The sequence below is a fragment of the Chrysochloris asiatica genome, unplaced genomic scaffold (assembly GCF_000296735.1).
Source record: "Chrysochloris asiatica unplaced genomic scaffold, ChrAsi1.0 scaffold00259, whole genome shotgun sequence".
NCBI classification, from domain to species: Eukaryota; Metazoa; Chordata; class Mammalia; order Afrosoricida; family Chrysochloridae; genus Chrysochloris; species Chrysochloris asiatica.
The window spans coordinates 2,198,248-2,211,703 of NW_006408777.1; the positions used below are offsets into that span (position 1 = coordinate 2,198,248).

The window sequence follows — 13,456 nt, forward strand, 5'->3', positions numbered from 1 at the left end:
TTTTAATTTTCTTCTGCTTCAGCATGAATTTGCACATGAGCAATTAATGGTATGTTTCACAGTCTGCCCTGACCTTGTTTAGGCTTATGATATGGAGATCAGCTGTCTCTTTGAATAGATGTAGTCAATTTGATTTCTGTGTGTTCCATCTGGTGAAGTCTATGTGTATAGTTGTCTTTTATGTTGTTTTAAAAATGGTATTTGCAATAAAGAAGTCATTAGTCTTTCAAAATTCTATCATGTGTTCTTCAGTATTGTTTCTAACACCAAGGCCATATTTTCCAACTGTTGATCCTTCCTCTTTGTTTCCAACCTTTACATTCTAATCATCAGTAGTTTTCAATACATCTAGATTGCGTGCTTGATCAATTTCAGATTACAGAAGTTGATGGAATTTTTCAATTTTTTCATCCCTGGCTTTAGTGGCTGTTTGTGAATTTGAATAGTAATTTTATTTACTGGTCTTCCTTGTAAGTGAATGGATATTATCCTATCATAGACAGCATTGTACTTGAAGATAGATCTTGAAATTTTCCTTTTTTTTTCTGGTGGTGAATGTCTATTCAATTTGTCATTCCTGGTATAGTAAACCATGTGGTTATCAGATTCAAAATGACCAAAACAAGTCCATTTTAGCTCATGAATACCTAGGATATCAATGTTTATGAGTTCCATCTCATTTTACAGCTTCCTTTTTTCCCTAGATTCATACGTTGTACAATCCATGTTCCGGTTTTTAATAGATGTTTGCAGCCATTTCTTCTTATTTTGAGTTTTGCCAAATCAACAAATGAAGGTCCTGAAAGCTTTACTCCATTCATGTCATTATTGCCAGCTCTACTTTGTGGAGGCAGCTCCTTCCCAGTTGTATCTTGAGAACTTTCCAACATGAATGGCTCATCTTGCGGCTTTATATCTGTAAGAAATAAGAAAGAAAGACATGAGGAGAAAGATTTGGCTTTAACAGCAGGCTGGTTTATTAAGAGTAAACCTGGGAGGGGGTACTCTATGGCACCAAAAGAGACCAAGAGCCTGCTTGTTTCTTACAGACTGGGGTATTTAAGACAGTGTGGTCCTGGGTACAGTTCTGGCATTTCCAATGGGTGGGGTAATGGAGATTTTCCTGAAACCTGAGGGGGGAAGGGGTCTCTTGGTGTAATAAAAAAGACTTAAGCTTTCTGGAGACCTGAAGCTTAAGCAGCACTACTTGGTGGTAACTGCAGTGTCATTTTGTCAATCAGGCGCAGGGTCCTTCAATTTTGGACAGTATTCTTGTGCTGTTCATCATTTTTCAATATCCCGTATTCTGGTGCTATCTGACAGTGTTCTACTGCTATTCTTAAGGGTTTTTTTTAAAGTTTTATTGTGAATTATGTGGTAGTTTACATGGGAGAACAGTAGTTTTACATTCATCCTATCGTATATCATTTCATTGCCATGGTAACAATCCCCTTTGTGCATCATCAATCAACCAAAGGGTATACACTACAAGCCTGCCCCCCAGTTGTCAGCACACAGCCCCTCTCCCTCTCTGGGTCTAAAGTCTCCAACTGCTCCATTTCTCCAAGTCATCGTCTCTGCCTCCAACTCTGGTGTCAGTGCTTCTCTGTGTAGGGTCCCATTCTCCGCTCTTCTCCCTTGATGGTCCCAGGGACCTCAGCTCCTAGACTGAAAAGTTAATCACTCCTCTCCTTGCTACAAAATGTCTACCTTTACATTTCCAACCCTCACAATCAGTCCTGAGAACAATTATTCACTGCTCTATCACAAGAGACCTATCTGCATTTCCTTTCATCAGCCCGGCCTAGACAGATTGGATACTACAAAGTGGAGAGTCTACCTTCCTCCATGCTCTCTGGATCTAGGTTCCCTCTTGAAAGCTTTTAAGCTAGTCACTTCTTGCCTTTGTAGCCCTCCCATTTTGGGTAGACAGAGTCCAAGTTGCCCATCCCTGTCTACCCTGTATATCAAGGAGGTGGGAATGATCCTTGCTGTAAAGATTTGTTCCCTTTTTTGAGCTACTTCATCCATAGGTGTAGGTCAAATTCATCAAATTGTATCAGATTACTCCTTTTTTTCCTCTTCTTTCTTCTTCTTGTTGAGCTCTGATCATCCATTCATTGAAGCCAGGTCAAGTGGGTATTATTTGCAAGTGTGGGTGTTCTTGTGCATATGCCCTCTTTTCTTATCAGCTGGATGCTTCACTCTCCACTCTAGTCCTCTGTGGCTATGTAGCTGACTCTTGGCGGAAGAATCCCCAGGGCTTGCCACACTGCAACACTTTTTTTTTTTTGACTTTTTCATGGTGAATTGGATGAAGGTTTGCAGGTAAATCTGTTATCTATGGAACAATTCATACACATTTTGTTTCATGTTATTGATTGCATTCCCCATAATATTATATCACTTATCCCACTTCCTCCCTGTTTTTTGTTTCCCTCCCTTCTTGTTTCCTAGTCCTTTCTGCCTTCTCATTTTTTCTTTGGGCACATGTGCTGTGTTGGTTTCAAATAGTTGATTATGGAGTGGTTGCGTCTATAGTGTTAAATTTTAATTGTTCCTTTTTATTGTGAATTGAGTTAAAGTTTGCAAAACAGATCCATTTTCGTTTTAACAAATCATACATATTTTGTTTCATTTCATTGATTGCAATCACCACAATGAAACATCACTTGCCTTACTTTCCCCTGTGTTTCTTGTTTCCATTTCTCTCTCTCTCTCTCTTTTTTTTTTAACCCTTCTGAACTTTGTTCTAGGGTAATTGTTGCCCTTAATCTCAAGTGATTGAATATTTTAAGGAGTGTTTACCTCACTAGTGTTAACTGTTCTTCTTGTAGACTTATTGTTTAGCTGGAAATTGAGCTATGGGGGTGAGTTCAGTTTCAGAGCTCAGGGTGACTAAGGTCCATAGTCTTGGAGGTTCTAACTATCACTATCCAGCCAGGAGGCCTGATCATCTTTTCATGATTTTGAATTCTGTTCCCTCATTTTTTCTTACTCTATCTAGGATGTTCTAATGTGTTCCTTTTCAGAACAGTCAGTAGAGGTACCTAGGCAATATTCAGTTCTTCAGGTCTCAATGGGACTAATTGTTTCCATCAGTCTTTGATTTTCTTTACTCTTTTTTGCTCTGGACTGGGGAGAGACCTAGAGTTGCACCTTAGGTGACTGATCACACGCTTTTAAGACCCCAGTTGATGCTTGCCAATTTAGAATGTAGAACATTGTCTTTTTGGACTATGACTTGCCAGTTGATTATGGTTCTGAGCCACCTGCCCAGTGACTCATTCCCTCAAGGTTCTTGGTTATGGTTAAGAAGGTTTTATATCTTTGCTCCATATATGCTCTTCTATATTAATAGAATGGTTCAATTTTACCAGTTTCTCCTCAGAAATCCTATACTAGATAGCTATGAGTCAGAACCAACTCAACAGTACTTGCAAAAGCAAATACTCAAGCTGTATTTATAATGAATTTAGCTTTAAGTAAAAATTAAGTTAAATCCCAAATCACATTAGCAACGTAGGTAAATGTTGTTAAGTTCCATTGAGTCAGTTCCAACTCAGCCACCCTGTATAGAGTTCCGAGGAGCAATTGGTTGGTTTTAACCATCAACCTTGTGGTTAGCAGTTCAGTGCTTATCCTACAACACCACACCATCACATCATAGGTAAATACATATGTAGAAATATTCTCTTTCAAACCCATGTGTATTTGTGAGTACAGTCCCAATATTTTTCCCACTTGTTTAGCTTGCATGTCTGTGTCTCTACTCATAGATTATTGTTGTGCCTGTTACTACAGGACTGTGTATATCATCATCATCATCAACATCAGCAGCAGCATTATTTTGGAGTTGTCTTTTTCTTTTTTAATTCAGTTAAAAATTGGTTTATGTATTTTGAGGCTCTTTTCAGTGTATTTGTAGATACTTATTATGACCATGTTGTTTTGTTCAGTTGACCCTTTAATCATATAATCATATAATGTATTTCCTTGTGTCTTATCAGAAATTAGTTTTGCTACTGTTGCTCTTGTTTGCCATTTGTGTATTTGTGTGTGTGTTGTTTCTACTTTCTTTGTTTCACATAATTTTCTGTGCTTAGTCCATTTTTGTCAGTTTTTTTATAATTTCCTTCATTGCTGTTGTTTTGGTGTTTACTAAATCTTTATTATTTCCTCCTTTTAATTTTGATATGAAGGCTCATTAATTTTCTTTGAGGCTACCTTGTAATTTATTATTTTCTTTCCAAGTTTAAAGATGCCTGTATTTTATTTACTTGATTGAGCCACTCTGTCTTACTTCTTTGTGCATACTAAGGTTGTCTGTTGCTCATACATTGTGGTGTTTGCATTTGAATGGTGATCATATATTGGTATGTTTTGCCCAGATTTTTATTTTATTTTTAAACTTAAGTTTGTTTTGAGGTATCTGAGTGAATGGGGTGGATATGCTGCTCTGCTTGCCAGTTTGACAGGACTTAGTTGCTCACCTCTTGTCTTTTTGGTATGTTTGATAAAGTGTAGACATATGTGCACACTATACTCTTATTTGCTGTTTGTATAGAGAGCAGTTGAAGGAAGATCTGGTTGGGGTATACCACTGTCAGGAATCAGGTGGTACAGAATCCAGTAGTGACTCATGCCCAGTGGGTGGGGCTGCAGGAGGTATGGGTGTGGTGGCATAGTTCTGACATGGTTGCTGTCCTCTGCAAGTGGGACAAAGCAGCCAAAGAGACAAAAAACAATAACAACAAAAAAGCAAACACCAAATTAAAAAACCACAACAAGAAAAAAGAAAATAATGACTATAAAAAAAGGAAAAGGAAATAAACACAAGGGAAGAGAAAAGGATAGAAAAAAAAAATTCAGAGTGGGGTGAGAAAAAATAAAAAAGTAATGAAAATAATTTTTAAAAAGGAAGGAAAGCAAATAAAATCGAAAAAAGAAGCCAGCTGCTCCTGCTGGCTGTGAAGGCTGGGTGAGGTGCCTGAGGACCAGTCCTGGGCAGAATTCCTGCTGGTCTAGAAGGTGGCTGGGGGCCCTGCAGCAGGTCCCACATGGCATTTCCTGTGGTCCAGGATCAGATGCTTGGCCTAGAAGGAATTCCTGTTGGTTTTGGGGTAGCTGAGGGCAGGTGCTCATTAGACACGGTGTGTCCTGCTTGTCCAAGGAGGCAGAGAGTATGTACCTTCAAATGTGGGGATGGTGGTCACTCAGTGATTGATCCTTAGGGTGTTTTTTCCAACCTCTGGTAGAGCAGCTGTGGTAGGGGTTGTGGTGTGACACTACCTGCTGGGTGGATAAAGGATAGGGGTTGGCCGCACTCTGGTTGCTTTGAAGATGTGTGGAACAAGGAAAAGATAGTAACTTTTTGGTTGCCAGCCACCGGTGTATGTGCCTGTATGGTCCTGGATAAGTGGAGCCGTTTATCTGCCCTGATTGAGTGTTACTTGCAAAAGTTCAAAATGGTCATACTGTGTCAAGCTCACCAGCAATAAACTGTCCCATGTGTCTTCTTGCCTGCTGCTTTCATTCAGCGTCTTCTGCTAATAGGTATTTGATCCACTTTTCTTTTCCTTTCCTCTGAAGCTCAGGGTTCCTGGCTTATCATCTGTTTCTGTTTCTCTTGTCTTCGTTGTAGAGAATCTGTGTAGACTTTGTGCCTACTCCGCCATCATATCACATATATTTTCTGTTTCTTCTTTTTAATAGTCTATGCCATTTGACTAATCCCTCAGAAGCAGACTGCCTATTCTTTCTTCCTAGTCTGTTTGTAGTCTAGAAGCTCCTGAAACCTGTCCATCTTGTATTTGAACCACCAGTGGCATAGCCATATCATTAATATCACAAGTGAAATTTTGATGAAATAATTCAAAGACAGTTGCTGTAGTGCATCTATGGGGAACGGCCAGAAATTCAAGCCTGATTCAGAAGAGGATGTGAAACAAGGGATTTTCATTGTTAACGTCAGATGGATCTTGACTGAAAGGAGAGAATACCAGAGAGATGTTTACATGTGCTTTATTGACTATACAAAGGCATTTGACTATGTGGATAATAACAAACTATGGACAACATTGCGAAGGATGGGAATTCCAGAACACCAAATAGTGCTCATGCAGAACCTTTACATAGATCAAAAAGCAGTTGTTTGAACAGAACAAGAGCATACTACGTGGTTTAAAGTCAGCAAAGTTAAGCATCAGGGTCGTATACTTTCACTGTATTTATTCAGTATGTATGCTGAGCAAATAATCTGAAAAACTGGACTACATGAAGAAGACCTTTGAAATGCAGATGATACACCCTTGCTTGCTGAAAGCAAAGAAGACTTGAAATACTGATGAAGATCAAAGAGGACAGCCTTCAATATAGATTATAATTCAATGTAAAGAAAACAAAATTCCTCACAACTTGACCACTAAGTAACATTGTGATAAACAGGGAAAAGATTGAAGTTGTCAAAGACTTGATTTTGCTGGGACCTGCCATCAACACTCATGGAAGCAGTAGTCAAAAAATCAAGTGACATACTGCATTGGGCAAATCTGCTGCAAAAGACCTTTTTAAAGTGTTAAAGAGTAAAGATGTCACTTTGAGGATTCAGGTGTACCTGCACACAAGCCATGGTATTTTCATTCACTTCATAAGTATGTCAAAGTTGGGCAATGAATAAGGAAGACCAGAGTAGAATTGATGCATTTAAATTGTGGCATTGATAAAGAATACTGAAAGTACCATGGTTGGTGAGAAGAACAGAGAAATCTGTCTTGGAAGAAGTACAGCCAGAATTTTCCTTAGAAGCAACGAGGATGATTCTTCGTCTCATGTACTTTGGAGGGACTAGTCCCTGGGAAGGACTAAGGAACTGAAAGGAAGAGGAGCAAATCTCAAGTATGAGATAGTCTTCCTTTTTTTTTGAGTTTCTCTTTTGTTCCTTCTCTTCCTTAGAAGCAAAAATGGTGAGACTTCATCTCATGTACTTTGGACATATTATCAGGAGGGACTGCTTCCTGGAAAACAAAATCATGCTTGGTAAAATGGAGGGTAAGTGAAAAAGAGGAAGACCCCCAATGAGATGGATTGGTGCAGTGGCAGCAACAATGTCAGACATAACAACAATTGTGAGGATGGCACAGGACCAGGCAGTGTTTCATTCTGTTGTATATAACATTGCTACAAGTCAGAGCTGAGTCTGTGGTACCTAACAACAACAATGCTGTCCAGTATAGTAGCCACTAGCTATGCAGACTATGTAGACTCACTAACTATAGAGAAGGGTTCTAGAAGTCTTCACAAACCAGTTTTAAATGAATGTGTTAGGGAAGCACGAAACTATACATTGCAACTGTGACTTTGGGAAAGTGAATTTTCAAATCGTCTTGATAAAATATAATAAAAAAGACCAAATTAAGTGATTGGATTAGCTCAAATCACAATTATGAACTCCTGCTCCCAGATGGAGCTGCCTTTTGAGATCAGAAATGATACTGGCTGCCTGAGCAAGGATGGTCACTAAGGACAAACTCCAGTCATGGCTGTAAATTTCCTACCCTCAGCTTACTTGAGCATGGGCACATTTGTCATGGTTAACATGCTACTCCATTATTATTTCTCATGCCATTAGTGAAAAGGACTAGGGAACTGCAAGGAAGAGGAGCAAATCCCAAGTGTAAGATATTTTCCTCTTCGTGAGTTTAGTTTTATCCTTTCCCGTGCCTACACATAACACTTTGCCTGCTTTCTATTCAGTTTTGTTGTTGTTGTTAAGTGCCGTCCAGTCAGTTCCTACTCATAGCAACCTTGTGTAGGGTTTCTGAGGAAGAACTGGTGGGTTTGAATGGCTGAACTTGTGGTTCTCAATCCAGTGCTGATCCTACAGTGCTACACCAACAGTCTTTTTGTTGTTGTTAAGTGCTGTAGAGTCGGCTCCGACTCATTGCGACCCCTGTATAGGGTTTCCGAGGAGTGGCTGGTAAGTTTGAACCGTGGACCTTGTGGTTCAAACCAACCTTGCAGTCCAGCGCATTCACCTGCAGTGCCATACCAGGTCCTGGAGTCTTAGGCTGATGTAAAATGAAAACCAACTGCTTTGCAGCTTTTTCAGGCTGGCTGTACTTGTGCTGCTGGGCTCTGTGTGCGTTCAGCAGCATGGTCACTGGTGGACAGTTCTGTACCCTCTCTTTGGGGTCCTTTCTCTCCAGAGCTGGCTGAGGACCTCACCTAGTCCACAGCATCTCCTTCTGTGTCACTGATGGATGTTTGAGGCTGAAACCCTTACCTGTCAAACAAGGCTATCAAGGACATATAAGTAGGCACTATCTTTAAATGAATTTGGAAGGTCATTTTTAGAAGTAGTTAGCCTATGCAGCTGGTTTAAGCTGTTATCAAGTCTATTCACATATTAATTTCCTTGAAAGCTAAAATGAGCCTTGAATAAATGAGTTCTGACTGTCTTAGCTTTTAAGGAGTAAATTCAGTTTATATGTATTTGTTGCATTTGGTGCTGGACATTCTATTTTGGATTTTAAAAATGATTGTGTAGTAGGGGAACATGTTTCAAATAAAGCTGTGTTCATGCTCACCTTAGTCTCACCAGTTTTACTGTGTTTTTGAAGAAGCGGAAACAAAATTCATGGCAGTTAGCAGCTGACTGAGAAGACCTCTGGCTTGAGTTGACAGCTGCCACCTGAAGACTGCAGACCTGGCTACCCTCTCAGGGTAGATGTCTGTTGTTCTGACAGGGTGCATAAGTGCTGTTTACATGTTCTGTAAGCAAATTTTGCATGTGTTAGAATAGGGCAAGCCAGATGGGCTTGTTCTCAGCCTTACTGATGTGCTCACCAACATTGCTGGCTGCCCCATTGAAAACTCACACATGTAGAAAGAAGTATGCCCGCAGACTTGGTAACTTAGCCTGTCTCTTCTGGACAAATTTTTTCATCACTTCTGGAATTTATCACTAAGATAGGATCTCCTCCCACCCCCAAGTGGACCAATATCACCCAGTACTTTAAAATGGGGGAGGGGGTAGTTAAATTCCAAAGATGTTTAAGATTTCAGACATTTTTCCTATGTGAATTAGTTCTCTATTAGGCTGTTGGTTTAATTGTTGTTTAAGTGCTGCTTTAATAGACTTGACTCTTAGTGACCCTGTGTAGGGTTCCCAGGGGGGGCAGCTGGTGAGTTTGAACTGCTGACCTTATGTTTAGCAGTTCAGTGCTTATCCTACAGTGCCACACTAGGGTTCCCTCTATATAGTAGTTGTTGTCAAGTGCTGTCGAGTTGGTTCCAACTCATAGTGACCCTATCTAGAGTTTCCCAGGAGCAGCTGGTGGGTTTGAACCTCTGCCCTTGCTTTTGGTAGTTCAGTGCTCACTCTACAGTGTCCATGTTTCTCCCTATCTACTTAGTTAGGTCTTGTCTTATTTCACAAAGGGGTGAAAACCACGTGAGGGCAGTGTATACTTTAACATTTTCATTCTGTTAATTTTTAGTTTAAATGAGTTTTTAGGCACATTTTCTGCCCTTTACTGAGAACAGCTGTCCTGTATCACCAGCCCTCCATGCAGCTGGGGTTTCTTCTTCTGAATGGACTGTTCAGCAGGATCTTGTATCATCTCTAGAGCCCTGTGTGCAGCATCAGGCGATGGGGATACAGAGTAGAAATGCAGTGGCCCCAGGTCCCATGAGAACTTTCCTTTAAGTCTCTTTCTGAGTCTTGTACATTCCGGCCACTAAGTGTAATGAAATGGAATTAACTGGAGTCCTGGTGTGGCACTGTGGGTTAATGCCCCAGACTGAAAAGCCGTTTGAACTGCAAGGTTGGTGGTTCAAGCGTACCAGCTGCCCCTTGGAAACCCTACACAGGGTCACTATGGGTTGGAACTGGCTCTATGTCACTTCACAACAACAACAGCAACAACATGGACATACTCTTTGTAAATGTCTGTTACTGTTGCATAGTTGTATGGTTGTGTGTAAATATCCAATTTGTATGAACTGTTTGATTTTGCTATTTGTGTAATCCTCTTGTCAGTTTAACTAAATTGACCCTTCAGTGATGCTGCTGCTCATCTGATTACAGTGCTCAAGGGAATAAGGTTAAGGATCTGCTGTTGGTAACCAGAGCATTTCCAGGGCTTTAGTTCAGCAGATGGGCTGCTTGGCTATATTCATACATCTGCTTGCCTGCTGTGGCAGCTGCTGCTGCTTCATGTTGTGCTCTTTTGTTCTGTTCCATACGAGAATGGAATGCTAGAAAGTGTAGTGAATGGATTAATTTAAGGTTAAAGTTAGTGTTTTGCTTGCTTTCTAAGTAACGGATCATAATAATGCTTCTGGTAGAAGCTAATGAGTTTCTCTTAAATCTGAACTAGATTTATAAAATACTGCTCAGTGAGTGGTCTAGATTAGTATTGTTCGATGGATACTAAAGTCACATATGTAGAATATTGGCTGTTTTATTATTATTTTTTATTATTAAATCACTCATTTCTAATTCTTTATTTTCTTCCTTCCTCTCCCCCACTTTCCACTCCCTTCTAGGACTTCTCTCTAGACTTTGCCTGATACTGCACAGTCCAAGAGAATTAAGAAAATATGGAATGACAAGACGAAGATTAGTTAAGGATTATAAGCTTTGAGGACAGACACCTCAGTGAATTGAAGCACAGAAAATCTCCCTAACTGAAGTTTGGAGGAGCCGTGTGTTGGCAGAAGATGGCCGATCCAGGAATGATGAGTCTTTTTGGTGAGGATGGGAATATCTTCAGTGAGGGCCTCGAAGGCCTTGGAGAGTGTGGTTACCCTGAAAATCCGGTCAACCCCATGGGCCAACAGATGCCAATAGACCAAGGCTTTGCCTCTCTGCAGTCATCCCTTCATCATTCTTCCACAAATCAAAATCAAACCAAGTTGACCCATTTCGATCACTATAATCAATACGAACAGCAAAAGATGCATTTGATGGATCAGCCAAACAGAATGATGAGTAGTGCCCCTGGGAATGGACTTGGGTCTCCTCATTCGCAGTATCACACCCCTCCTGTTCCTCAAGTCCCTCATGGTGGCAGTGGTAGTGGCCAGATGGGTGTCTATCCTGGCTTGCAGAATGAGAGGCATGGGCAATCTTTCGTGGACAGTGGCTCTATGTGGGGACCACGGGCTGTTCAGGTGCCAGATCAGATACGAGCTCCCTACCAGCAGCAGCAACCGGCTCCGTCAGGTCCCCCTGCACACATACAGCAGATAGGGAGCTATATGACACGTGGGGACTTCTCGATGCAGCAGCATAGTCAGCCCCAGCAGAGGGTGAGCCAGTTTCCCCAAGGCCAAGAGAGCCTTAGTCAGGGGAATCCTTTCATTGCCACCTCAGGAACCGGCCACTTGTCCCATGTACCCCAGCAGAGCCCCAGCATGGCCCCTTCTCTGCGCCACTCTGTGCAGCAGTTCCATCACCACCCATCTACTGCTCTCCATGGAGAATCTGTTGCCCTCAGTCCCAGATTCTCCCCTAATCCTCCTCAACAAGGGACTGTTAGGCCACAAACCCTTAACTTTACTTCTCGGAGCCAGACAGTCCCCTCACCTACTATAAACAACTCAGGGCAGTATTCTCGATATCCTTACAGTAACCTAAATCAGGGATTAGTTAACAGTACAGGGATGAATCAAAATTTAGGCCTTACGAATAATACTCCAATGAATCAGTCCGTACCAAGATACCCCAATGCTGTAGGATTCCCATCAAGCAGTGGTCCAGGACTAATGCACCAGCAGCCCATCCACCCCAGTGGCTCACTTAACCAAATGAACACACAGACTATGCATCCTTCGCAGCCTCAGGGAACTTACGCCTCTCCACCTCCCATGTCACCCATGAAAGCAATGAGTAACCCAGCAGGCACGCCTCCTCCACAAGTCAGGCCTGGAAGTGCTGGAATGCCTATGGAAGTTGGGAGTTATCCAAATATACCCCACCCTCAGCCATCTCACCAGCCCCCTGGGGCCATTGGAATTGGACAGAGGAATATGGGCCCCAGAAACCTGCAGCAGCCCCGTTCATTCATGGGCATGTCCCCAGCACCGAGGGAGTTGACTGGGCACATGAGACCAAATGGCTGTCCTGGCGTTGGCCTTGGTGACCCACAAGCAATACAGGAGCGATTGCTCCCGGGCCAGCAGCATCCTGGTCAGCAGCCATCCTTCCAGCAGTTGCCATCTTGCCCTCCAATGCAGCCCCACCCGGGGGTGCACCACCAGTCTTCACCCCCACCACATCCTCACCACCAGCCATGGGCACCACTCCATCCCTCACCCCAGAACACGCCGCAGAAAGTGCCTGTGCATCAGGTAAGCTGAGTTGCATCCTGCCTTTGTGTAAATATGCCATTCAATGAAATTAATCTGTTGAATAGTATAATTGAATAGAATGTTATTTAAACATGAAAATTATTTTCATTATGAATACCTTAATTTTGAGGAGTTCTGGTGTGGTGTTGTAGGGTAAGCACTGGACGGCTAACCTCACAGTCATCACTTTAACTCCACCAGTTGCCCCTTGAAACTATACAGGGCTGCTATGAATTGGAACTGACTTGATGGCACTTAACGATAACCTTAATTTTTTATCTTGTAAGCTGCTTTCAAACTCTTTAAAAAAAATTTGGTTAATCTTTTATTTATTCACTTATTGTTTATGCACTTACTAAGAAATCCTAGAATTAGGATCTGTATCAGGAATTGCAGTGTGTAATAAGGATGCATAGCTAAGACTTGGTCCCTGCTCACAAGGATTTTTGTCCTGCTGGCAGAGAAAAAATTTAAGACTCAAAACTCAGCAGGCAAATATTTTTTCCCCCCTCTTTTTGTTTGTTCTGTTTCCCCCTTTCATGTGTTTTTGTTTGTTTGTTTTGGAAGCTGCATAATGTTTTTTTTTTTAAGCACTGGACTGCAAACCACAAGGTGTAGGCATTTCAAGCCCACCAGCATATTATGGGAGAAAGGTGAGGTTTTCTGCTCCCCACAAAGATGCATACCCTTGGAAATCCTATAAAGGGTCACAATGAGTCAAAAGGAATCCTGGTAGCTTAGTGGATTAAGAGCTGGGCTGCTAACCACAAGGTCAATAGTTCAAATTTACCAGTTGCTCCTTGGGAAAAAGACAAGGCTTTCTGGTTCCACATAGATTTAAAGTCTCAAAAACTATACAGTATTGCTTTGCGTCATCAGAATTGGCTCAATGGCACACAACCACCACCATCACCACTCTGAGTCAGAACCGACTAAAGGCACTTACAAGTTCAACCCATAACAGGTATTCACATAGACAGCTTTGTCTTACCAATCTTTGCTTTTATGCTCTTTGTTGTTGTTAAGTGCCCTGGAGTTGTTCTGACTCATAGACTTTAAATTTTTTTGGGAGCAGAAAACCTTATGTTTCTCCCATGGA

General features: G+C 41.6%; 1 protein-coding gene across 1 annotated transcript in view; it reads left to right on the plus strand.

Annotated features, from left to right (window-relative positions):
* The window catches only part of CHD7 (chromodomain helicase DNA binding protein 7), a 409,978-nt gene that overhangs the window by 172,715 nt on the left and 223,807 nt on the right, over positions 1–13,456 (plus strand). Inside the window, exon 2 of the mRNA XM_006874046.1 lies at positions 10,552–12,357. Within this exon, the coding sequence (XP_006874108.1) occupies positions 10,726–12,357 (1,632 nt within the window). The 5' untranslated portion in view covers positions 10,552–10,725. The remainder of the gene's footprint in view (positions 1–10,551; positions 12,358–13,456) is intronic.